General features: G+C 49.7%; 12 protein-coding genes across 12 annotated transcripts; 8 read left to right on the top strand and 4 right to left on the bottom strand.

Moving 5' to 3' along the window:
- The first annotated feature begins 196 nt into the window (after positions 1-196).
- Positions 197-1,845, top strand: ASPVEDRAFT_145716 (pantoate--beta-alanine ligase PAN6). The gene is made up of 2 exons (XM_040808065.1): positions 197-606; positions 659-1,845. Exons 1-2 carry the CDS (start codon positions 579-581, stop codon positions 1,729-1,731), a joined length of 1,101 nt encoding a protein of 366 aa, XP_040661960.1. The 5' UTR covers positions 197-578; the 3' UTR covers positions 1,732-1,845.
- Positions 1,846-2,027: 182 nt separating this feature from the next.
- dbp7 (putative ATP-dependent RNA helicase) lies at positions 2,028-4,860 on the top strand. Its single transcript, XM_040811022.1, has one exon. The coding sequence runs from the start codon at positions 2,111-2,113 to the stop codon at positions 4,448-4,450; it is 2,340 nt and encodes a 779-aa protein (XP_040661959.1). The 5' UTR covers positions 2,028-2,110; the 3' UTR covers positions 4,451-4,860.
- On the bottom strand, positions 4,522-5,911 carry ASPVEDRAFT_23219 (WD40 repeat domain-containing protein; the record flags this gene model as incomplete). The annotated part of the gene is made up of 2 exons (XM_040809528.1): positions 4,522-5,611; positions 5,667-5,911. 2 exons carry the CDS (start codon positions 5,909-5,911, stop codon positions 4,522-4,524), a joined length of 1,335 nt encoding a protein of 444 aa, XP_040661958.1.
- A 1,161-nt stretch (positions 5,912-7,072) lies between these two features.
- ASPVEDRAFT_23218 (Zn(II)2Cys6 transcription factor domain-containing protein) lies at positions 7,073-8,925 on the bottom strand (the record flags this gene model as incomplete). The annotated part of the gene is made up of 2 exons (XM_040809527.1): positions 7,073-8,284; positions 8,338-8,925. 2 exons carry the CDS (start codon positions 8,923-8,925, stop codon positions 7,073-7,075), a joined length of 1,800 nt encoding a protein of 599 aa, XP_040661957.1.
- A 767-nt stretch (positions 8,926-9,692) lies between these two features.
- Positions 9,693-11,605, top strand: ASPVEDRAFT_119218 (putative MFS multidrug transporter; the record flags this gene model as incomplete). The annotated part of the gene is made up of 2 exons (XM_040805675.1): positions 9,693-11,433; positions 11,487-11,605. The coding sequence occupies 2 exons, from the start codon at positions 9,693-9,695 to the stop codon at positions 11,603-11,605; spliced, it is 1,860 nt and encodes a 619-aa protein (XP_040661956.1).
- A 570-nt stretch (positions 11,606-12,175) lies between these two features.
- On the top strand, positions 12,176-12,991 carry ASPVEDRAFT_120074 (type 1 glutamine amidotransferase; the record flags this gene model as incomplete). Its single annotated transcript, XM_040805765.1, has 2 exons — positions 12,176-12,646; positions 12,704-12,991. The coding sequence occupies 2 exons, from the start codon at positions 12,176-12,178 to the stop codon at positions 12,989-12,991; spliced, it is 759 nt and encodes a 252-aa protein (XP_040661955.1).
- Positions 12,957-14,196, bottom strand: ASPVEDRAFT_224083 (OPI10 family protein). The gene has a single exon (XM_040809486.1). It carries the CDS (start codon positions 13,882-13,884, stop codon positions 13,210-13,212), a length of 675 nt encoding a protein of 224 aa, XP_040661954.1. The 5' UTR covers positions 13,885-14,196; the 3' UTR covers positions 12,957-13,209.
- Positions 14,197-16,061: 1,865 nt separating this feature from the next.
- On the top strand, positions 16,062-17,598 carry ASPVEDRAFT_121843 (uncharacterized protein; the record flags this gene model as incomplete). The annotated part of the gene is made up of 4 exons (XM_040805921.1): positions 16,062-16,274; positions 16,367-16,505; positions 16,591-16,699; positions 16,767-17,598. The coding sequence occupies 4 exons, from the start codon at positions 16,062-16,064 to the stop codon at positions 17,596-17,598; spliced, it is 1,293 nt and encodes a 430-aa protein (XP_040661953.1).
- Positions 17,599-18,131: 533 nt separating this feature from the next.
- Positions 18,132-19,532, top strand: ASPVEDRAFT_35555 (uncharacterized protein). Its single transcript, XM_040811021.1, has 2 exons — positions 18,132-19,308; positions 19,368-19,532. Exon 1 carries the CDS (start codon positions 18,403-18,405, stop codon positions 19,165-19,167), a length of 765 nt encoding a protein of 254 aa, XP_040661952.1. The 5' UTR covers positions 18,132-18,402; the 3' UTR covers positions 19,168-19,308; positions 19,368-19,532.
- A 192-nt stretch (positions 19,533-19,724) lies between these two features.
- ASPVEDRAFT_35554 (DUF1115 domain protein) lies at positions 19,725-20,864 on the top strand. The gene has a single exon (XM_040811020.1). It carries the CDS (start codon positions 19,756-19,758, stop codon positions 20,671-20,673), a length of 918 nt encoding a protein of 305 aa, XP_040661951.1. The 5' UTR covers positions 19,725-19,755; the 3' UTR covers positions 20,674-20,864.
- A 77-nt stretch (positions 20,865-20,941) lies between these two features.
- ASPVEDRAFT_871881 (BTB/POZ domain-containing protein) lies at positions 20,942-22,114 on the top strand (the record flags this gene model as incomplete). Its single annotated transcript, XM_040818000.1, has 2 exons — positions 20,942-21,641; positions 21,696-22,114. The coding sequence occupies 2 exons, from the start codon at positions 20,942-20,944 to the stop codon at positions 22,112-22,114; spliced, it is 1,119 nt and encodes a 372-aa protein (XP_040661950.1).
- Positions 22,115-22,184: 70 nt separating this feature from the next.
- On the bottom strand, positions 22,185-23,826 carry ASPVEDRAFT_77965 (oxygenase MpaB family protein; the record flags this gene model as incomplete). Its single annotated transcript, XM_040816465.1, has 4 exons — positions 22,185-22,550; positions 22,605-23,331; positions 23,387-23,415; positions 23,479-23,826. The coding sequence occupies 4 exons, from the start codon at positions 23,824-23,826 to the stop codon at positions 22,185-22,187; spliced, it is 1,470 nt and encodes a 489-aa protein (XP_040661949.1).
- Between the last annotated feature and the right edge of the window lie 162 nt (positions 23,827-23,988).

Below are 23,988 nucleotides of genomic sequence, written 5' to 3'. Positions count from 1 at the left end.
CAGCTAGCTAAAATCCCAACAAAACGCTTGATCGTCCGGCTCCGCTGGTTGCCCCAGATTCGGCTGCCGAGGATGTAAGTCACGTGTAAGAGCTCTACCGCGGGCCAAATTTGGTTAGGTAAGCAATTCTCCGCATATAACCGTGCAGATGGAATACAGAGCCATTGCACAGTAGCATGGTCGACTTACACTATTCGTTAGGCATCTACAGTTGTAGTTCTTTCCTCCTCCGTCTAGTACGAACATTTTCCAAGTACTATTAAAGCTCTTTGCCATTCCGTGGTTTGCTTCCAGGGCGATCTTGTCACGTGGTTCTGGCGCGATTTCTGCCTGATATATACGGCATAATTGAGGCATCTACGTGCTGGCCGAGGATGCTTTCAACGCCGCAATCGTGGGCACGCGATTGAAGCCCTCTGCCTCTCCTTTCAAGTCGCAATCAATAAAATATAAATCTCCCATTTTTCAATTCCATGACTCAGTAACCTCATCCCTGCCGTGGAACAACCTCTGCTCATCCGCTCGGGATATCACACCGACCTCTGGTTCCTCCGCGGGGAGCCAAGTTCAACATCACCATGTTTCGACAAGCAAAGCCATTGTCCAGTATGACCCACTATTATTTGCCTGTCGCATCATCTAACCTATCTGTATACAGCTGCCGCCTCTCTTCTTAAATCTCAAACATCCCTCCCCGCCACCCGCCACTATTCCTTCCAAGTCTTCCGCGATGTCCCTCCGCTCCGAACGCTCCGCCGCGAGCTCCTCCTCTCACAGCGCACCGTAGGCCTCGTACCTACAATGGGTGCCCTACACGAAGGCCACCTCTCGCTAATCCGCCAAGCAGCCTCCGAAAACACCGACGTCGTCGTAAGCATTTTTGTCAACCCCACACAATTTGGAGTGAACGAGGATCTCTCAAGCTACCCCCGCACATGGGACTCCGACGTCATGAAACTAGAGCAATTAAACACCGAGCTTTCGTCGGGGACTGGGGATGGAAATAGTAAAGGGCGGATCACGGCTATCCTTGCGCCAACGGCGAAGACAATGTACCCTACTCTCCCGCCTTCCTCGGAGGTCGACGGCGACGGCTCGTTCGTGACGATCACGCCGCTGTCTAAGAAGCTGGAGGGTGCGTCACGCCCTGTCTTCTTTAGGGGGGTTGCGACGGTATGCATGAAGCTTTTCAACATTGTTGGTGCCGATCGGGTTTACTTCGGGCAGAAGGACGTCCAGCAGACGGTTGTTATTAAGCGCATGGTCAAGGATTTCCACCTCGATACCGATGTTCGAATCGGGCCTACTATGCGGGAGGACGATGGATTGGCCTTGAGCTCGCGGAATGTATATCTGGGAGACCGGAGACGCGCTGTAGGACTCGCTCTCTACACGGCTTTGAGAGCAGCTGAGGGCGCATATCAGTCTGGAAAGCTCAACCGGGCTGACATTCTAGATGCTGCGAACAGTATCACGGAAGGGGTGCTATCGAAGCAAAAGAATCTGTCTGAGTCGGAGCGTGCCCTGTTTGAGGTTGATTATATATCTCTGGCTGATCCGGAATCACTTGATGAGGTTGACGCCGTTGACCCTGCAAAGGGCGCCATTCTCAGCGGTGCGATTAAAATGGCTCCCCTTGAAAAGACAAACTCTGGAGAGGACTGCGGTCTTGGAGATGGCAAGGTTCCAGTCCGGTTAATTGACAACCTGATATTGAAACCTGTGAATTGATAAAGAAATTTATTCGTTTAGCTAGAATTGTATATATTTTCCATATCTTGGAATGATCGAGGGGTTGTACAACATATATCACATATACTATTAAATAACATTGATTATCGGGTGTAATATTCCTCAATACATTTTTCTTCCTAGTAATTAGTATTTGAAATATTCAGGCTTCAAAACAGCTGAAGAACTCGAGAAGTCCTGGTATAAACTCCCTTCCCGAAATAGAAATAGGGCAGATAACGAGGGCTCGGCAGAATGTCGGCCCGAGAAAATTTCCCTCCCCCATCTCCGCTCCTCCCAATCCAGCAACAAACCAGCAGCACATAGCTAGCCGTCAATAGTCGCCATCGGCACGGATTATCGCTGTCTTACCTTCAAAATGGCAGACGATGGCATGCTCCTCAACTTCTCGCTCCCAAGCGAGGTCATAAAACCCGAAACGAAAATCAAAGGTGGAACATGGCGCGATCGACTCAGCGTCAAGAAAATCGCCGCGCACCGGCAGTTGAATCCGAAGCGCGCCAATACTGGGGAGGCTGGCAAGGAAGGCCCTGGACCCAGGAACCCAAACCAGATACAGGTTTCTGGACCCAGACCTGCGAAGAGACAGAGGGTCGATGGGGATGGAGGGTTTCAAGGCCGGGATGGGGCAGAAGGGAAAAGACAAGGACAAGGAAATGCGCCGAAGAAGGGACAAGGAGGGTCAATTGTGGCGTCTCTTTTCTCGAAGAATCCGCGGCCGCAGAATGCTGTTGAGAAGAATAAAGATGAGGAACCAGTTGAGGATGCGAAGCCGACCAATGCGCCGCTGATTGATGGGTTGGATACATTCACGAACTTGGGACTGTCGCCGACGCTAGCAGCGCATTTGCTTACGAAGCTGGAACTCAAGGCTCCGACGGCAATTCAGAAGGCGTCCATGTCGCTGCTTCTGAAGGAGGAGACAGATGCGTTTATCCAGGCGGAGACTGGTTCGGGAAAGACGCTCGCCTATCTGCTGCCGCTTGTTCAGAGGATCATGGATCTGTCGCGTGCAAAAAACGAAGGCGATGCGAGGGGTGACCTGAGTGTTCATCGGGATAGTGGACTGTTTGCGATTATCCTCGCCCCGACTAGAGAACTATGCAAGCAGATTTCGGTTGTGCTAGAGGGGCTGTTACGCTGCGCGCACTGGATTGTTGCGGGGACTGTCATTGGTGGCGAAAAGAAAAAGTCGGAGAAAGCAAGGTTGAGGAAGGGGCTGAATATTCTGGTTGCCACACCCGGTCGACTGGCAGACCATCTAGAGAATACGCAAGTTCTGGATGTGAGTAATGTGAGGTGGTTGGTGTTAGATGAGGGAGATCGATTGATGGAGTTGGGATTCGAGAAGGAGCTTCAGGGCATTATCAGCAAGCTGGATGCGCGGCAACGACCGAGCCGGATCCCAGGGATCCCTGCGAAGAGAGCTACTATTCTCTGTTCGGCTACGCTGAAGATGAACGTGCAGAAGCTTGGAGAAATCAGCTTAAAGGATGCAGTCCACATCAAGGCCGACCCTGCCGATGAAGATGGCGAAGCCACCGAGTCCAAGGACGAAGACGCCGCGTTTAGAGTCCCTGCTCAACTCAAGCAGTCTTACGCCATCGTCGCATCGAAGCTACGACTAGTCACGCTTACAGCACTTATGAAACGAACGTTTATGCGGAAAGGATCAGTGATGAAAGCCATCATCTTCGTCTCATGCGCCGATTCAGTCAACTTCCATTTCGAGGTATTTACGCGGAAACTCCAAGAGCAAGAGGAGAAGCAAGACAAGTCTAGCGACAGCGAAGACGAAAAAGAGAAAGAGAAGCCTACACCGGCCTCTGTCCATGGAACAATTGCACCGGCAACCGCGTTCTCAAACCCCTCAAACGCCGTGACAATGTACAAACTCCACGGTTCCCTCCCCCAACACGTCCGCACATCCACGCTATCCTCCTTCGCCAAAAACAAAGAGCCTTCCGTTCTCATCTGTACCGATGTCGCATCTCGAGGTCTCGATCTTCCCAACGTCGACTTCGTCGTCGAATACGACCCCGCCTTCAGCGCCGACGAACATCTTCACCGAATCGGGCGTACCGCACGTGTCGGTCGTGACGGCCGCGCACTTATCTTCCTCCTCCCAGGCTGCGAAGAGAACTACGTCGACATCCTGAAAAAGGGCTACCGCGACGGCGGAAAGGCACTAGCCAGGTCTACAACAGACGAGGTCCTCAAGCGTGGGTTCGGTGGCAACGTCGAGTCCCAGAGTAGAGACTGGGATGAGAAAGCGACGGAGTTCCAGCTGGAGCTTGAGCGCTGGGCGCTAGAGAACCCCGAGTATCTGGAGATGGCGCGGCGCGCGTACCAATCCCATATCCGGGCTTATGCGACTCACATTGCGAATGAGCGGCATATTTTCAACATCAAGGAGCTGCACTTGGGACATCTGGCAAAAAGTTTCGCGCTGCGTGACCGACCGGGTAAGATCAATGTTCCCGGTCTTCGACCAGGTCAGAACGAAACGAAGAAAGACTTCAAGGCTGAGCGGAAGTCGGCTGGTGGGAAGAAGAGGAAGGCCGCTGGTTATGGTGGCAAGGATGATGATGATGACGACGGCCCGACTTCAACGACCGACACGACCCTTGCTGCCCAGAAGATGAGAGCGAAGATGAAGGAGCAGATGGCCGGGGCGAGCGAGTTCAATCTTGCATAGACTGACTGCCCGATACTTAAAATATTTCTTCTTTTTTTCCCATGCCTGTAAATAGCATAGCGCTTCATGACTCAATAGATATCCCACAATGAGATCTTCCCGTCTTTCGAGCCGGCGACTATCCAGTGCGTGTTCTGGACCTTCAGGCTGCGCTGGCGCTGGACTTGAGCAAGCGAATATTCCTTCTCCCCACGCTGTATAAGTCCCTTCTCGGATTCACCGTCGTCAATTTTCTCTCCCTCCTCCGGCTCTTTCGTGCCGGTGTTTGAGGTCTCCGCATCCAAGGCGGTCGTAGAAGGGACATCTGCAAATGCAACAGCATAGCATCCCTCTTTATGCCATTTCAACACCGCAAGCTCCTTCATCGTCTTACACGAATAAACCCTGACTCGCGAGTCCCAACCCGCCGTCGCGAAAATCTTTCCATCTGACCGGACGCGTAGTCCCTGCTGCCCCGAATGCTTCGTATTGACACTCTTCGACGGCGTGTCGCGCATACTTGACACTCCAATCTGAGGAATAGGATGCTTCGCCAATACCGCGTCGGCCGACGAGGAGAAAAAATATTCCCTCGAGGGGCTGAGGTCTATGGAAAGAACAGGCTGTGAGTGAGGTATCGATATGTAGAGTCTTTCCCATTTCCAGCTTCTGCTGGTGTCGACTAAGGGTTTACTATTGTTGAATACTCCACGGCAGCCAAAGACCATTACATGACCGTCTTCGAATGCGGCGGCGACATGGAGGTCCTTGGATCCATTGGTGCGAGATAACTGTGCAGCCATAACCATCCCAGTCTGCACGGCTGGATCAGTTGGGATGGTGCAGATTCTTCGCTCAGACGGGAGATGGAACAGATCGACTGCGCCTGAATCGAGCGCGTTTGGGACAGCGAACAGGACAGACGACGGGGGAATGTCGCTTTCAATACTTCTCTCCTCGCTTTGTTGTGTTTTCTCATCTGGCGCGAGAAAAATTAGTGAGAAAGCGCAAAAGTTCAATGCATTCACCGGGAGGGAATGGACCAGCCAGGGTTGAATTTGAGTCTGGCTCTGAGCTGAGGCTGTTGGCTGGTCACTTCCATCCACAGGGAGGGTCTTCTGGAGAATATCCTCATCCTGGACCCGGAATCTCCATACGCGGAGTTTATGGTCTCTCCCGTGTCTATCATAGAATTAGTGGAACTGGTTTTCACCACTGGAAGGATCTGGGCCATTACGTATAAATCTCACTCAAGCGTCCACCTCCAAGCACGAATCCCTTCACCTCAAGAACGGCGCCCTCATGTGCCTTCCAGACCGCCACCGGTCGTTTGAAGATGAGATCCCAGACGACTATCCAGCCATCGGCATCACCGGAGACGAGACGGAGATTTTGGTTGAATATTTGCAGTGCGTGGATGGCGGCAGCATGGCCCCGAAGAATGTAAATGGGGGTTGGGGGGTTGGATTGGGTAGAGCTCATTTGAATGGTTGGGTTTATACTGTGCTGTTAAATTATTTGGTTAATTTAAATGAAAGGGATTCCGCTGATTGTTGGTGAAGTACATGTGTAAGTAGGAAGAAGGTGAAGACAAAGACAGAAATGCTTGAGTGGAGCTTCAGCTCAGTCTTGGCGCCTGTTGGCTAAGTATATCCAAACAAGACTGTCCTTCGGCACTGTATACTTCTGTTCGACCGTCAAACGCCTATTTCCAAAGACCTAAGTCTTTACTAAATATTCATTGAGAACTAGGTAGGCTTCATCCGTCGGTGCGTTCCTTCCTAAAAGGGCCTATTGCCTTGTTCTCAGTGTCGATAAATATTTGTCTACCATAGCCATTTCCATCATTTAGAACGATCTTAATCGGCCTCGTCTTACTATTTCATCCTTAAGCTATATACTATATTTATCAAATTCGATCCAATATCAATTGCGGGCCTTTGCGGCCGGAGTATAATCATGTCCAACTCTAGTTCACCCTTGGCGTCTTCTAGCAATAACGACGACGGAGCTCCCGCTGTCAGCGACGACACCAGCCTATCGCGTACAAGCGACAATTGCAACGAGCCCAGAAACGACGTTTCTGCAAACGCTTATTTTTTCTCCTCCCCATCTGACAATTCGTGAGTGAAATACTGCCGGTTGAGTTGTTAGGGGGTGGACTCTCGTCGCATTATACTCCATACACTAACTTGGCACTCCGCTGCCCCATAGTTCCTCAGATGCCGACCTCTGCACATCCTATCTATCCATGCGTCGCAAAAACAGAAGAATCGGCAAAAAGCGCCCATACCGTCATAACCCTTCCGAAAGAGGCCTGGGGGCGAGACGTTGCCTTCGGTGTTGCGGTTTGGGCACGATTTCAAGCTATTGTAGGGTCTGCGAGGGGAAAGGGGAGGTTTATGTGCCAAAATTCAAGGGGCTGCAACATTGTGAGCCGTGTTATGGAACGGGAACAGTGTGCGACGAGAAAGCTTGCAAGCGCTGCACTGGCGACGGAGCGTTCTTCTTCTACCCTTAAGGTCGGACTTTCTAGAACCCCACCGATTGGTCAGGGATAGACAATTAATACAGAAGGATAGATAGTAGTGATCATAGAGTATTATTTCATGTACTGAGGTCGTGAGTGCAAATGAACGGTCATCATGATTGGTCGTAAGTAAGATGGTGATCCAAGAATGGGTGGGTGTCGGTTAAGGTGTGGGAAAAGGGGTCCGCGATACCGATGTGGGAATAATCGTGATGTGGCTCATGTGTGGGAAACTCAAAAGGGATGGTGGTAGCATCAAGAGTACTGAGTAGTGGTTCCCCGTTATGTGAATGCCAGTCCCAAGTCTCCTCAAGTTTGTGCTTCAGATGATCAGTGTTCAGCCCGGTAGTGCGCCGCATCTCATCGAGAATTGCGAAAACTTCTGCCTGCGCCTTTCTATCGACCAAGTAACCAGCGGCGATTGCGAGAATTTGGGCAGAGAAGATTGGCATCCCGTAGTTTTCATCATTAGACGCAATGCCGCATACGTTGTACGCATGATGTTGTTGCTCTTGCTGCTGTTCAGTAAGACGATCCTCCCGGAGAGGATCTGTTTCCGCAAGCAGGATCCTGGTGACATGATAGAGCATCTGAGCTACAATCGCAGGACGTTCAACAAGCCACACTTGGGGGAAAACCGACTGTGGATTTCTCTGCCAGGGTTGCACTTGACCGAGAGGCAGCATTGATCGCGGGATTGAAGTAAGCCATTTATCACACCACCCACTGTAGAGATTCCACTGTTGGAGCCGTTGAGCCTCGGCGTTGCGTGTGGATTTACCGAGCCCTTGCGTGAGAAGTGAAGAGCGCAAATCCGAGACTTTGGCGCAGATGTAGATTATACGCTGCGTCCATAGTTCCTCGTTGCCGGTGATGGATGGCTGAACGGTAAAGTTCATGTCGATGCCCCAGGTATCGGGGTCCCAAACTATCGTGTGCCGGAAACTTATGCAATCGAGCAGCTCCATGACAATACTGAGCCAGGAACACGCCCCACCAAGGCCCGGCGTTTGAGTATTCCATCCGCACTCCGTGATTAAAGATCGGGATGTATTTCCCACGCGAATACGCATTCCGCTTTCAATTGGCCCTAAAACCAGCATTTCAGCCACCTCGATGATAAGGGCCGCTGTTGCACACAACGATGCATCGCGATGAATGGTTGTTAAAGCATCCGGGAGCATCTGAGCTGCTGCGTTGTAGTAATTCAGCCTCTCATTCGCCTCGTTATGAAGGTGCAGAGATACGAAACACCCCGCACAAGCCGCAAGCGCAGCGCGTAGCAGAGGCTCTTCAAGGGCATAAAATGACAGAACTCGGGCAAACTTTGCACTTTCGTTAGATCAAAGAGCAGTTAATTATGTCAGCAATTACTTACATGTTTCATTTCATCCACAACATCCATCCAAGGGCCAATCTGGTTGACAAACGCCTGCATGAGAGACATCTCCTTTGGATCCTGGAACGAGAAATGCCGATCGAGTAGATATTTGGTGCGTTTGAAAAACGGGCTTTGCACAGAGGATTGTACTGGAGTGGAGGATTGAACGACATCTTCCAAGGGAGGATCCTGGCCGGGCGGCGGGTACCTTTCGAAGCCACCGACATACTCTGAAGCGATGGTCCTCGAGTTATCCTGAAAGGTTACACTGCTACCCGTAGGTGGCTGAAGATAGGTCGGAGGCGCGACCACCTGGGTATCAACGAAATTAAGCCGAACACCTCGTCGGCATAGCCGGCCTGACTTGCGGCAGTTCTGGCACTGGCCCTGAGCTTCGTCGCATTTAAGATGACGATCCCGACATGTAAAACAGCCGGTGCGAACTCGCTTCCGTTTCTTGATCGAAACGTCACTTTCGCGATCAACATCGCTTGGGGAAAGCTGGGTCACCGCCCGAGGCGTGATGTTGAGAGTTGCTTCGTCAAGGTCCGACGCAAAAGCGTGGCTGCCAGGAGTAGGGTCCATATCGAGCGTTCAACTTCTTAGATATGGGATGCACGCACTGATCCCGCCATAATAGCACAGCGCAAGAACGGGCGTATGGATCCGTCATGGAATAATTAAATACAGCCGATGGTTGTTTGGGGAGTGAACGGTGATTGTGAACGCCGACATTGAGCCAGTCCTTTGTATTCTGGGACAATGGCAATTTTCCATCTAAAGTCGCACGAGTTCGGGGCACTGTGTATCGCATCAACGCGTCGAATCGATGCGAGCCAGCCCTGCTAACGATTCCCTGTGGCCACGAGGTTCAATGAAAATCGCGAGCTGCAGAAACTCCGCCGAGTCACCGACACCGAGGCTGGTTGGCGCTAAACCCAAGGCGGAAAGGTGCTGGGATGCCGAGATCGGCCCCGTAGTACTCGCAGCACAGGCCACATTGGAAGCTTGTCCCTCGATGAAAGCATAGCATGCGTTGGATTCTGAAAATCTGCTAAGGCACGGATCTGTATTTGCGGTAGCTCGACTGTCATTATCTGGGGTGTGTCGGCCCGGAGACAGGTTGGGGCCGTTGCCGACTTTTCATTATGTGCATTAGCGCAGTCGGCAGCTCTGTCGCCATACTCTTAGTGAGAAATTTCTCTCGCATTTCAAGCGAGCAACTCCAAACTTAGCAGATGACAGACAGTTCTTATCAGCTGCTTCCCCCACCTCCTTCCTGCCGTCTGCATCTCTCCCTTTTATTTTCCCTTCTCCCTCGCCCCGAGATCAGTCTCTAGCCAGGCACCAAGATGACTGTATCTCCAGGTGGAGAACCACCCCGCGACAAGGCTACCGAGTCCACACCTTTGCTGAAAGATGAATCATCTCGTGGCCTCCAGTACTCGGGTAAATCTGGTGACTTGACAGAAGCTGTTGAAGCCTCGAGTTCGTCATCAACAGCACAGATCTCGGACGAAGAAGATGCTGCCCTTCTTGGCTTGTCGAGGGTCAGCTCGATCCCCCACGCACCGGAGGTAGAAACGGGGTTGGAAAGGGTTCTCTCCTCCACGACAACAAACAAGGACTTGGAAGATTCAGAAGCTGGGGGCTCACAAAACGAAGCCACTGGCTATGCCGCCCGCTTTATCAATGTCTCGCCCACGAGGTTCTGGCTGATTTTCGGTGGTGTGCAACTCGGATACGTGATCGGGTTCTTTGACGCGACCTTGATGGCGTCGAGTCATCCCGTCATCACCTCGTACTTCCATGCCTCCAACTCTGCCTCATGGCTTTCAACCGCCTTTTTATTGACCTCAACAGCGTTTCTCCCGCTCTTTGGTCGCGTCTCTGACACCTTTGGCCGGAAGCCTGTGTATCTCTTCTCGATTACCGTGTTTTTCCTCACCACATTGTGGTGTGCCGAAGCCCAAAGCATAGGAAGTTTTATTGCTGCCCGTGCTGTCTGTGGGCTTGGTGCCGGGGGTGTCTTTTCTATGGGCATGATTTTATCCAGTGATCTAGTTCGCATCGAGTATCGCGGCATCTACCAATCCTACATCAATCTCTGCCTGGGACTAGGTGGTTGCCTCGGTCTTGCATTTGGCGGATATCTATGTGATCAGGTGGGCTGGAGAGGTGCGTTCCTCGTGCAGCTGCCATTCATCTTCGTTTACTTTTTAGTCGCTGTCTGGACAACACCAGCCGACCTTGGCTTGAAGAACCGGGCATCGGAGAGGATGACTTTTTCGCAGCTTCTCCTGAGTATCGATCTTGTAGGCTCCGCATTGTTGGTTCTCGTTGTGACCGCATTGATCATGGGTCTCAACCTCGGCGGTAACGTCTATAGCTGGACTCACCCTCTCGTTATTTCCTCACTAGTTCTATCTGCCATTTTGGCAGCGATCTTTGTTCCGTACGAAAGACGAGTAGAACGGCCTGTCATGCCTATTTCATTCCTAACGAAGAACCCCCGCGCTGTTCTCGTCTTTGGAAACTTCTTCGGATCCATCGCAGTCAACACTATGATCTTCAACGCGCCGCTCTATTTCCAGGCCGTCAAACTTGCTTCCCCCACCGACTCTGGCCTTAGACTTCTTGCATCTACATTGGCTGTAACTAGTTCTAGCGTTGCCACTGGCTTCATTATTACCTGGTCGAAGCGGCTGAAGCCTACTGTTATAATTGGCGACGTATTTCTGCTCCTCGGAGGTTTGGCGGCGACGACAATGGGAGCCAACACCCCCGACGCGATTGCCATGGTTTGCGTTTCACTCGCAACTCTGGGCCAAGGTTTTGCCTTCCCTTCCCTGATGGTGTCTGTGCTTGCGACTAGTGAAACAGATGAGCAGGCTGTGGCCACGACAACGCTGGGGCTCTTCAGAAATCTGGGGTCCGTGATGGGAGTCGCAACCAGTAGCTGGATTTTCCAGAATACCCTCGTCTATCAACTGGACGCAAAAGTCACAGAGCCCAATAGGGAAACCGTTATTCAGCTTGTTAGAAAGTCCGTCAATGCCATCGCGAAACTGGATCCTCTCCATCAAAGCCAAGGTATGAAACGTCTATCCAGCCACTGTTGGTTCAGAGACTAAGCATTTGTACAGTTATTGAATCATATGCGGCAGCTCTCCGCTTGACCTTTTCATCGGCAGCTGTATTTGCGGCCCTTATGCTCATGATGCATGTTGGGGTTCGACTTCCTCGCCTTGGGCGCAAGGCTTGATCCTTGTGGTCTAGTAAGTCCCCCACCTATTTTGTGGTTCGCCCACGGTATATCAAATTGTACATTTATAGTATAAGCCTAAAAATTGTTTGTGTATATACTTGTCTGCCATTAGAGAAGGAGATAAGATACTTCAACTTATACTACTTGTTTGTTTTTAGTCGATTGAATCCTGCGTCTCGGCGTTACATAGCTCTTTTCGAGACGGATTTCTACATTTCTAGGCCCCTGGTTTTAATGAAAGCAGCAGCGATAAACTAAGTCGGGGTGCTTCAAAGAATATGTCGAGGTTGAAGGCTTATAAGAACAGTTTTGCCACTCTTTTAAAGGGTCAATCCTTAGTAAGGGATATACCCGTGTTGTCAGTTTATAAAGCCGGGACGATCTCCGAACGCCAACCCCCGCCATCGACGGTGCGCAATGCCCATTTGCTTTGACTCATCTTCAACCACTCGTTCCTAAGCCCCTACCACTACTTTACAAATTCCATAATCTCACGTGTGCAATCTCTCACCGTCGCAATAGTGTCACTTCTCACCTTCCACCGAATCTCCCCAACAAACCATCACAATGCCCCGCCTCCCTCTCCGCATCGCCGTCCTGTTATGCGACACGCCACCCGAACCCATCAATACCAGATACGACGGTCTCGGAGGCCTGTTCACAAGACTCTTCAACCTAAGCGCGCAAGAGCTCCACAAACCACAAACCGTCGACCCGGCCTCCATCGTTTCGATCTCGCGCTTCGACGTCGTCACAGCGCAAGAATACCCAGACCTCGACAACTTCGACGCCCTGCTATTAACGGGTTCCAAACATGACTCCTTCGCAGACCACCCCTGGATTCTGAAACTGGTGGAATTCACAAAGAAGGCGCTTGCGCATCCGAGTGTGAAGCTGTTAGGGGTTTGCTTTGGACATCAGATTATTGCGCGTGCGATGGGGTATGAGGTTGGACGGAATAGCGCTGGTTGGGAGATTTCTGTTTGTGGGGTGGATTTGACGGAGAAGGGGAGGGAATTGTTTGGCGTTGAGACTTTGGTAGGTTTCTTTCTCTTTCGACCCCAGGTGGTGTTGAGATGTGCTGACGAGGATTAGAAAATCCAACAAATGCACCGCGATATAGTCTATACTTGCCCCGATGGCGTGGTGCCGCTGGGGAGGACGCCGACGTGTGAAGTGCAGGGGATGTATAAGGCTGGAAAGTTCATTACAGTGCAAGGCCATCCGGAGTACAAGGATGATATCATGTCCGAGGTAGTGACTTTGCGGGCTGCGGCGGGTATATTTGATAAGGAGCAGGCTGAAGATGCGTTGAACAGAGCGGGAAACCCACATGACGGTGTCGCGATTGCTACGGCATTCCTGAAGTTCCTCCTAGAGTAGATGGGTGGTCAAATGTCTTTGAGCGTTTTTGATAGAGCAGTAGACTGTCGTTCAAAATTAGAATCCCGCATTGGGAATTATAGACGACGGCGTCACCTCCCACTTAAAGGAAATATGGTATCTAAATACATTATGGAAAAACAGCACAAGCCACTGGAAAAAAACGTCGTATAATCGTGAACATATAGCATTCTCCGAAGCTTATTCCAGGGCCGAGATCAACCGCTCGCACCGGGATCTTCCCTCTCCAAAAACGTCGGATCGACACTAATCCTCCTCTCAAACTTGGTCCACCAGTCTTGAAACGCCTTCATCGGGACAAGCTCCTGCCCGCGCCCCGAGGAATCCGACGCCGCAAAGCTCGCCAGGAAATTGAACGCATTCCCGATAATCCGCTGCGCTAGCACCTTCGTCGTAATCCCCTTTTGCTGCGGCGTTTGCCGTACGAGATCTGTTGATGTGCCATTGTTTCCTCCCTTTTCCTGCTCCAGCGTCGCAAGTTGCGGCGCAACAACCTGAACAGGTTCGATTGATATCCCCAGCGTCACGGCGGCGCTGTTATTCGCCGCATTCCCAGAGTTTCCTTCGTCCAGCATCTGGTCTTCATCCTGGCCCTCTGTTCGCCGTGGTGGGTGCGCTTTGATAACTGAAGAGGGCTTCTCGTTTGCGAGAGCTCCGATGAACCGGAATTCCGAGCCGGGGTACTGAATATAAATCGCGGCAGCGGTATCCTGTGGTAAAACCGTGCCGGGGAGGCAGAAAACGACAATTTCGGAGAATGAAGGCGCAAGAGGGAAATTAAAAGCGAATTTTGTCGCTTGCCCGCCTGGTTGCGCATCGACGGCGACGATGTCTGTGAGGCAGGGTCTGCCCGGAATTATGACGGAGAACATGGTGGGGTATGTATAAGGTTTGAAAGTAGGAGATAGGTAGGCAGGAATTGAGCAGATATGAATAGAAAAAAACAGTATATAAGTGTGTTTATGCGCAGAAAGGACGTTTCGTTAGCATTTTCAAGCGCAGAGCTACTGGAGTGAGCTGCTTGGCTTCGTGGAGGTTCCGGACAGCTTGATGGAAGCTTGGAGAAGAATCCTTGGGTCAGTGACGAAATCATGCATTACCCTTATCGATAAGGGCTGTGGCTAAGGCGGTCTGTCCTGGCAGTATCACGTCGCAGTCCGCTCCTTCCCTTTTAGGCGCCTTCCTCTTGGTGTCAACAATGGGCCATCAGGCTCCAGATTCTCTGTTTTTGGAAGCTGCAACCCAGAACTACAGTATCATCAGATGGCTACCTCGAAATTTCAGACTACTGACTTTGTCTCGGGCCAATTTGTATAAATTGTGGCGAACATCAACGTGAAGCGGCTCGAAGGAAGTTCAAGAAACTGGCTATAAATGCCATATTCACCCTGTCTTAAGGATGGCCCGGGGTCCAACGGCCAGCTGATGCAGAACTGGCGCCGGACAAACCCCATATTTCCTCGGATATTGACGAGCACTTCATGCTCAGTTAACTAGTTAGTCTAAAACTCTTCGCGAAGAAGAGAATCTCGTAGTCTCCAGTGTGAACCTATAATTTCTATACTTTTTCGGGGTATTAGGCTTTGTAAACCTGTTTATTACTCTAATTGAGCCATTATCACCTTTCACATCTATTTTAAATAAATAATAAGGCCAAGGACCTTTATAAGTACCTACAGGTGTGTATTAAGATAATCTGTTTAAAGAATAGTATTTGCCATTTTAGCTACCTTAAAGTATCTGGGGTAATCCTACCCGTATTTCTAGATACGATCTAGTTTACTAAAGCCTCCCCCTGAAGTTCAGATTGTCTGTTGCTATCAGCATGTAGGTTAACGCGAGATTATTAACCATTGATGTGGTTATGGAGTGTAAATTCCAGTAGATTATAAATCTCTGCTACGTGACAAATACCTTGACTTGTATTATTTTCTAAAGTGGATATACAAGTTTAATTCTACCCTCACGTTCCATGAATTTTTGCGACGAATAGCTTCGTTCTGGTGGTTCGGTGGTTGTTTGAAGTAGGTAGCGACAGGCCGCTGGGTGCGTGGACATTGGTTGGGGTGAATTACGTTTATCAATTTCATAAGATTTAGTAATTCTAAATCTACAGTCACTTCTTCAATCAGAGTCATACTGAATGGGTTATGGTGGGTTAAAGATCCTCCCGTCGCCACGTAGAGAACCCTCATGCAGATGACCCGCGGCATGAAGCGGCCATGGAGTATCCATCCGTATGTCGATGGCGAATTGTCGGTCAAAACAAGAAAAACTCGGGCGCCAGCTGATCAGCGACGGGTAATCGTCACTCCGTAGGACTCCACTGATGTGTGCCACCCAATCGGCCGCGGGATAATACGTACTATACATTTCGTGGCCAGGGGAGCGTCCATGCCACTATTTGTATTTCTGGCAGGTATTATATTTCCTGAATTCAATATTGACTTGGGCTGACCACGACAAGAGGAAACTTTGAAGCAACGGAGCACAACTTTCGTCAGGTCCACAGCATTAGCAATATAATGTGTTGGAGCCTTGGAGGAAATTCCAAGAGAAGAGATCGAGGTGTGACCACTCAGGCTCCATAATCATTATTGCCTTGGCAATTTCTTATCTCGAACCCACTTTGTGACTGGCTGCGGCTGAAATTGTGTAACTTTGCAAAGTGCAAACCCCTCTCTCTGCGAACTATTGGGCCGTGCAGCCCTCTGGTTGAACAAACCCAAGCGATCCATCGCCCAAAACTGCGCACAATCCATCCACCATGTTCCTCCCCGAATCATGAAATGAACGGAACCCGCATGATCGATCTACCACTCATGATCATTGGTTCTAATCCAACCTATGGCGGACCCTACTTGGATGCCTCGCTCTGCAGGTCTTGGTCTCACCACATAGAAGCCTGCATGATCATGCATTTTACCAAGCGGTCAGGGCTGAGTAAGGGCTCAGGACTTGGATCAAGGGATATTAATACAGGAAACCCTCTGGCCGCAGGTTTGCGCAATTGGGCAGGAAAGAAATACGACTGCCAAATAATTCAAATATGGCGCTACCTCCATCTCCATCGTCATCATCTCTTTTCACGATAACGGAACATGTTCTTGAATGTCAGCATGTCCGGGAATACCCTAATGCCACCAAAACTGGCACCGATTCACCAAAGCTTGTGGTTAAAAGGTATACGCCGAGATTGAATTTGAACACGAAGCCAGGAGACTTGACGATAATCGGTGCTCATGGGTCTGGGTTTCCCAAGGTATGTGCTAGCCATGACCTCCCATTGCTGCATGCCCTGCTGGTCAGGATGGTTAGTCAACACGTAACGAGCCGACTCTGTGATTGTCATAGGAGGTCTACGAGCCGCTCTGGGAAGATATGTATTTGAAACTAGTCAACCAGGGTATTCGAGTTAATTCGATTTGGATCGCCGATGTCGCGAATCAAGGAGCAAGCGGTGTTATAAATGAGGATATTCTAGGAAATGATCGTAAGCATTCACGAGGGCCCCTTCGTTTCCTTATTCCAGTTATTTTACAGAAGCTGATAATTGGCACGGTGTGGTTATTATATAGCCTCCTGGTTCGACCACGCGCGAGATTTACTATTCATGGTCAATCAGTTCAAAGCCGACATGCCTAGCCCGATTGTTGGGATAGGGCATAGTCTCGGATCTGTACAGTTGTAGGTTAACTGTACCATGCTGCGGTATAGGCACAGAGCTAAATTTCAAAAAAAAAAAAAATAATAGAGCCTTGTTGTCACTGCTACATCCGCGGCTCCTCACATCTCTCGTTATGATCGAACCTGTTCTAGAAAAGAACCCTCGCGCCGCCCATGCCCTGCGTTTTGTGAAAGTTTCTTTGTCGAGAACGACCGCCTGGACCTCGCGCGATGAGGCAGAAAAATACTTCAAGAAAGTCCATAAAAAATGGGATCCCCGAGCGCATGATCTGTGGATGAAATACGGGCTTCGTGACATACGCCCGGGAGAACGTACATCAGAGGCACCTCAGGGGTATTCGTCCGTCGCATTAAAACCACAGGTTACCTTAACAACATCGCTTGAGCAGGATGTGATGTTTTACCTACGACCTAACTTCGACGGACAGAAACCGGCATCCGGCGATGTATTGCACCCGGACATCATTGGGCCGCCGGACGCAATTTCTCCATTCTATCGGTCTGAGCCGATTCTGGCATGGCACCTAATGAAAAACATTCGTCCACCAGTGTTGTACCTATTTGGCGATAAGAGCCCCTTCTCCGGTCCTCAGAGTCGAGAAGAGAAACTGAAGCGGACAGGGAGGGGGGTTGGCGGGAGTGGAGGGCATGAAAGGGGGAAGGTGAAGGCGGTTACGGTTCCTGGTTGCGGGCATCATTTGCCGTTCGAGAATACACCTAGGGTCTCTGATGAGATTGTTTGGTGGCTGGAAATTGAGGTGGAGAGGTGGAAAGTGGAAGAGAGGGCAGTTTATAGTGGACATTCGGGTGGTGAGATGACGTCCGGATTGGAAAACTGGGGCCCACATTTGGATGAGGCTTTGCGTAAAGCTAAGGCTAGAAGGAGATCAAATTTGTAGCTTATATAGTTTGGAATAGATTGTAGAGGATTGCGGACCATTTTTGTAACAGTTCGAACAACATTGGCTAAGCGTATACGGAAGGCCCCTATATTCTTGATGGCCTGTTTGACAAATACACAAGCACCCGCCCTCCAATGCTAATGAGACCCGACCTGTCTAGGAAGGAGTCATGAACATGCCATCTACGGTGCCTTCCTTCATGAACAACTATACATCTGAAACCAAGGAAGGTGCGACCAAAGTCTTGGTAAAATGCAGAAAGGAGCGGGTGGCACCGGGCCTGGTGTGCTTGCCTCGAGAGCTTGAGACGTGTATTCATATACACTCATATCGTCAGAGAAATCTTGACAAGTGCAATAGCTCCCATCAAAGTAGCCATAAAGGGAGTGGATTCACTGAACAATCTCAGTTTCTTATGCATCGAGCTATGGATCGTGAGTGAAGAACATACAAGACAAATTGAATTATGGAAACTTCTATGCACTAATCAGTGTAATAAATCATACCCGGGAAGAAAATATGAAGAGTACCGGATGATGAGAACTCATCTTCTTCTTATTTACCTCTAACAGCTTCAACCTAATCTACCACCAAGACCTAACCTGCGAAATTTACTTCAGAAGTAAATGTGTTTGTCAACAGTGAATACTGTACCCATCACCAATCTTTCGCTCAGAATCCTCCGCTACTTGTGTTCCCGGCGAGTCTTAAATAACAACAGAAGACCTTCTTTTCCATTACTATCCACCCATTCCCTATCCGGCCTTCGTCCTGCTCTACCTCCTGGAGGCCAAAACAGCCATGACCGAAACCTCACTGTTTGAAAAATGTCCCAGCACTTTGGAAGAGTGGACTGAGGCTGCCGTAAAGGGTGGTTTTCTCGCAGTCTCTCCTAAAGACTACACAGACCACAAACACGGCTCAGAAATCAACCAGCCGCAGTTCATCATCCTACGAACTCTCGTGCAATGTTCCGGGCCTGACGCCTTCGATCCAGCTCTCTTCGACCTCGAAAACGATATCGAAAAAGCTCGGCGCCTCCTGCAAGACTGGGACATGTTTAAGCACTATATTGACGCCATCAAAGCCAATTCTCGTAAGGCAGATGGTGACTTCTCTGCGGCTCGTTACAACCAGGTTCAAGTTCTGGAGGCTCATAAGGGACTAGTGCAACCTCGTGATGAGGAACTTGAAAAGCCACCCGTCAGATACTCCGCTATTATTCTCCTCATATGTATATGCGGTATTTCTCCAAACGAGGACAGCAGTCGATGGTGTACTCCTAGTCGGATCGATCTCGTGGCCAAGTTTGGAAGCGGCAAGGGTAGCGGGTTTATCGCAGGTACTGATGGCCAGATGCAAGACAAGTCTCATTCATTATGGATAAAGGCCCCGATAAAGAGCACCAGCAATGAACGCCATGTTTATGGACCCGCTATTTATATGCAAGAGGCGGCCCTACTTATCGCTTGGATGAAGGAATACCCCGGATATCCCGATCCGAAGCGGTACGTGGTTTTGTTTTGCCTTATCATGCCGCAGGGTAGGGTGGGATCAAAATGCTAACAATGACAGACGCATTCTTATCTCCCAAAATGGAATCGAATTCTATCTGACTTTTGCTTTGTGCGGCGACGACTGGATGACATCGTATGTGGAGGAGGGTAACACGGAGGTCACTGACAGCAGTTTCATGACCATGCATACCTATGGTCCTTGGTTGATTAACAATGCTGAACATATGGAGGAATTTGCGGCGATCATACTGGCTATTAGCTTCTGAGCTTCCTTGCTGTCTTGTCCTCTTCTTTTCCTTTTCTTATGTTATCTATGCCATAGCCGAGGCCTTTTAACTTCAAATGTGTTGAGTTTCAATGAGCCCTCCCCGCTATTGGAAGATAAGCGTACTGACGAAATGCAACTCAGTGTCCCGGTGGCTAATAAATCAAATTAAGATCAAGTCCGTCAAACTTCATCCAAGCTTATTTTGATACATTGCGCACTAGTCCCGATGTAGATGTATAGGGCCGTCTTAATTAGGTATAGTACATTCTTACCTAATTTCTTCACGCCCAACACCATACGAGACAGACGTAGATACTTTCAAAGTGTTGATATTATATATTGTTCTGTATTTTTGAAATACTCTACAAAATGGCTCAGAATAAACCAACACCCCTCCCAGCAGATATAATGGAGTCCCAGCTCTCCACAATAGACCTCCTAACAGCCATGTTCCCGTCCGAAGGAGAACTCGAAATTGATCCATCCACGACAGAATGCATTGAAAAACTGCGAAGCTGGTGCGAAGATCCCTCCACAGATCTGCCTTCTGGGACTCCTTCAAATATATTACTCGCCGTTCATGCCCAAATTTCTGGCGGCGAGAAGACAATCCAAGTCAATGTCTCCATCCCATTACAATGGAACGAACCAGAGGCAGAGGCAGATACAGACCAACCACCTCCATTAAAATACTCCCTACGCCAGCCGGACTGGCTTTCCAAGGCTGAGATTGCACAATTATCGTCTTCAATGCCAGACGACGATATATTATCCGCTTTAGAGTACATCCAAGAAGAAGGTGCTCGCTTATACGAAACGCAAAAGAATTCAATATCCACGACATCTGCATCAAACCAACCTTCCACTGGGAATAATAACTCATCTTCAGATCCCATTGTACGGGTATGGTTCTATTTCCCGTCTCTATCAACACGCGCCAAACGAGACGACATGGTCAACTATGGCCCCGACTACTCTCTCACCGGCTTTGTCCTGGCCGGGAAACCTGGGGTTCTATGTCTCGAAGGTGCATCCAAAGATATAGATGCTTATATGAGTTTTATCAAGACGCATTCGTGGGGCGATATCCCACGACATCAGAAGAAGGTCAGCGAGCGGTATCGGGAGACGGAAGGGGTCGAGAGGGTGTTTGCGGGCATGGAAGAGATTACAGACTCCCTTGGGGAACGCGGTGGGCAGAGAGCAAATCGTGGTGATATGCAGGCACTGGAGGGGTGGTTGGCGGCGAGAGGGCTACATGGGGCTTTTGAGAACGTGATCTTTTGATGGAGCAATGATCGTTTTGGATGATACCACTATAGGAGAGGCAGGAGCTACCCAATATTATTTAAACCAGTTTTAGAAGGCACGGTTGGGCGAGCTTGAGTCCAGTCGGGGTATATTATTCTTTGATGAGGAAACAATGGACACAGCAGGAGCAACTTGTATATAATTTCAAACGGCTACAATACCACCCTTCGCTTTCTTTCTTCCACGTCTTTCTCATCGTCTATATCAATATTTCCAGTGCGGTCTTTATCTCTTACTATACAACATGGTCTTAGACTATATCCTTGATCCTCAAGGCGAGGTTTTTATTGTCATCCGCAACCCAAATGCTCCGTTCGCAGTTTGGCCATCAACGACCGATGAAGATGGAAACCCCCCGACGCCATCCAAAGAAGGGGATGTGAATGAATTACTGATTGAAAGTGACGCAGAAAGTGACGGTGGCACTGTCCTCGAAACCACACCAGGCGCATTCGACCACAATCTCGGAGAGCCGGAAAGGGACGTTCGAATCCAGGCTTCTGCCAGACACCTCATGCTCGGTTCTCCAGTCTTCAACAGGATGCTGAACGGGGGCTGGTCAGAAGCCAGGCAGCTTAAGGAGAAGGGCTCAGCTGAGCTTGTTGTTGACGGCTGGGATGTCGAGGCGCTAGTTGTAGTCCTCAATATTATCCACTCTCACCTCCTAAAGGTACCCCGGAAGGTAACCGTGGAGCAGCTTGCTAAGATCGCAGTCATAGCAGATTACTACGATTGTAAAAGTGTCCAATTCTTCGGTGAGTTATGGATTCGCGCGATCTCTAAGGAGCCACCGTCAGATTATTCTCGATACATGGTCCTATGCCTCTGGGCCTCATACTTTTTCAACTACAGAACGTTGTTTACCACCTATTCATCGGCCGCCATGGAGAAAGCTACCTGTCATATCTCTTCCCTTAGGCTTCCAATACCCGGAAATATTATTCGTGAGCTCTTTTCTGACACTTCAATCTGATTAGAAGTTAATTAGTGTCTTATAGATGACATGAATGCGAAGAGAATATCTTCGATCTATGAGATTATCAGCAGAGTCTACACACTACGCGATGCAATTCTTAACTGCAGTTCAATGGATTCATCATTCTGTTCTTCGGAGTGCACCTCAATGTCGCTTGGTTCTTTGTTAAGGTATATGCGCCCACTGGGGATGGGGCTATTACAACCAACAAAACCATACCTTGGCTTCAGATTTGGTGATGTTGTTAATATCGCCAATTTTGAGCTCACTGCCTGTCTATTAAATCCATGGGTTTCCGAAGTTACGCATGAACGTATGAGACAACAATTCATAGATATGTCCCTGGGGATTCCAAAATCCATCGAAGGCTTAGATTTGGCCGAATACACCAAGGGCTGGCAAGTGAATACCTTACAACAGTATGGCCATGAATGTGCATAGGAAATCATGTATTATCTATTCGGAGTCTCTAGCCTGTCTATAAATACAAGCTCCCTCGGCGTTCTTTCCATTACAGCGACAACTTCCCCCTTAGCCCCTTCACAAGCTCCGGTACCGTCAGTGCCTCAACAGGAACAGTCGCCAACCGCTCCCTCACAACCTGCAGCAAACTCGGCAAAACAGTCTGGGTCTGAGGGAAAGCTCTCGTAAACAAGAAATAAATCCCCGTACTAAGCCCACCAGCTGTCGCGAATGCAGATAGAAGTCCTAGGTACGAGAGGATCTCCACGCCGGGCTTCTTGAAGAAATACTTCTTGCGGTCTCCGAGTCTCGTCTTCCCCTTCAGCGACGGGATGTATTTGAAGTCAAAGACTGTTTCCTTCCCGAGCCCTTCTTTCTCGTCCATGAGGTGTTTCCAGAACATCTTCTTGCGGTTCTAGAGTTGTATTAGTGCCAGGGATGCTATTGTTAAACATTGGTTGGAACGCACCTGAATGATATATCTATCAACCGCAGGAATAAGCGGAAGCGTCTTCGCCTGGACCTGCACCCAGAAACAGTACCCCCACATAAGCACCTTATAATACAAGCCCATCTGAGGGATATGTAATTCATCCGAGAGTTGATCACCATTGAGCAATCTTGTCAATGCATCCATATATTCTAATGATGCATATATCGGCGCCGTATTCTCAAGTCCAATGGCGATGTTCCGAGCGAGAATCCTTCCTGTGTCTGTGGGTTCGAATTCATTGACGAGCAGAGACTCGGAGGTAATCTTGGCCTTTGCCGCGCTCTCGAATGGTTCTGTTGGTGCGCCCATGTACCAGGCTACTAGTCGCCAGAGCGCGATGTAATCTTCCTCTTCCTGGGGAGTCAAAACAATACCCTGTCGCGGCATTCCAAGCCAGATGACCGTGCTGCTGAACGTGTTGATGGTAGCAAATGAGTCGAGGTCGTTAATAGGGAGTCCATAACGTTCAGAGTCATAATAGTTGGGATCTTGTTCCACGAGACCCATGATCTTGCGGCGGACGGCGGAATGTAGAAGACGGACTCGGACAGAGGCCAGGTGACCCTCGCCGCCGGGCTTCATGGCCTCTGGGGAGTTATTGACCTGTATTGTATGCTGGACTGTTTCAAGGAGACGGTGGCGCACGACTTTTGCGCCGAACCCCCCGGTTCTAGAGAGGATTTCGCCGACGCGGATAGCACCCCTGGTGGTTCTTGGGTTAGGGCTTGGAGTTGGAAAGTTGGGCTGGTCATACTTACATTCCACCGAGTAAACTTACGAACGTTAGCTGTTGGCGGAAGATGTCAGGTTAGCTATCCAGTCTTGAGCAGGGAGACTTGTAGGAGCATACAGCATTTGTCACGGGGATCAGATATCGCCAAAAGAGGTCCTGGGCTCGCGCGATTTGCTCCCAGTCCACCCATTCCGGTACAGTGTTGATCTCTGTCCAGAGCAGCTCAAGCTTCGGATTGCTCGAATAGTTGTCCCGTAGCAGTGCATAACGGTCTCGCTTTGTGGGGTCATTAGCAGGTGCTGGCAGCGCATCTAGGATCTCGTTGGCTTCATCGGCGAGCGTATCGCAGGTCCGGGTCCAGGGCTCAAGTTCGCTCCCAGGGATATGTTTATCGGTCCATTCGAAGCTGTAGTCCCAATAGTGGTACTCGACTCGATTACCCTTTTTATTCGTCGTTACCGACATGGTTGCTGGTCAGGTATATTGCGGAAGTGTACGACTTTGACTAGTATTCATAATGGTGGGCTTGGGTGGTATAAATGAGGCAGGCCTTTGTGTTCTTGCTTAGGAGTGAACACATACCCGCGGGCCGGGGTCCGGGCACGTAGAGCACCAGGCCATCATTGT

Source organism: Aspergillus versicolor (genome assembly GCF_001890125.1).
Source record: "Aspergillus versicolor CBS 583.65 unplaced genomic scaffold ASPVEscaffold_1, whole genome shotgun sequence".
Lineage (NCBI taxonomy): Eukaryota > Fungi > Ascomycota > Eurotiomycetes > Eurotiales > Aspergillaceae > Aspergillus > Aspergillus versicolor.
The sequence above is the reverse complement of the archived record's forward strand: the minus strand, read 5'-3'. Positions and strand labels throughout refer to the sequence as shown.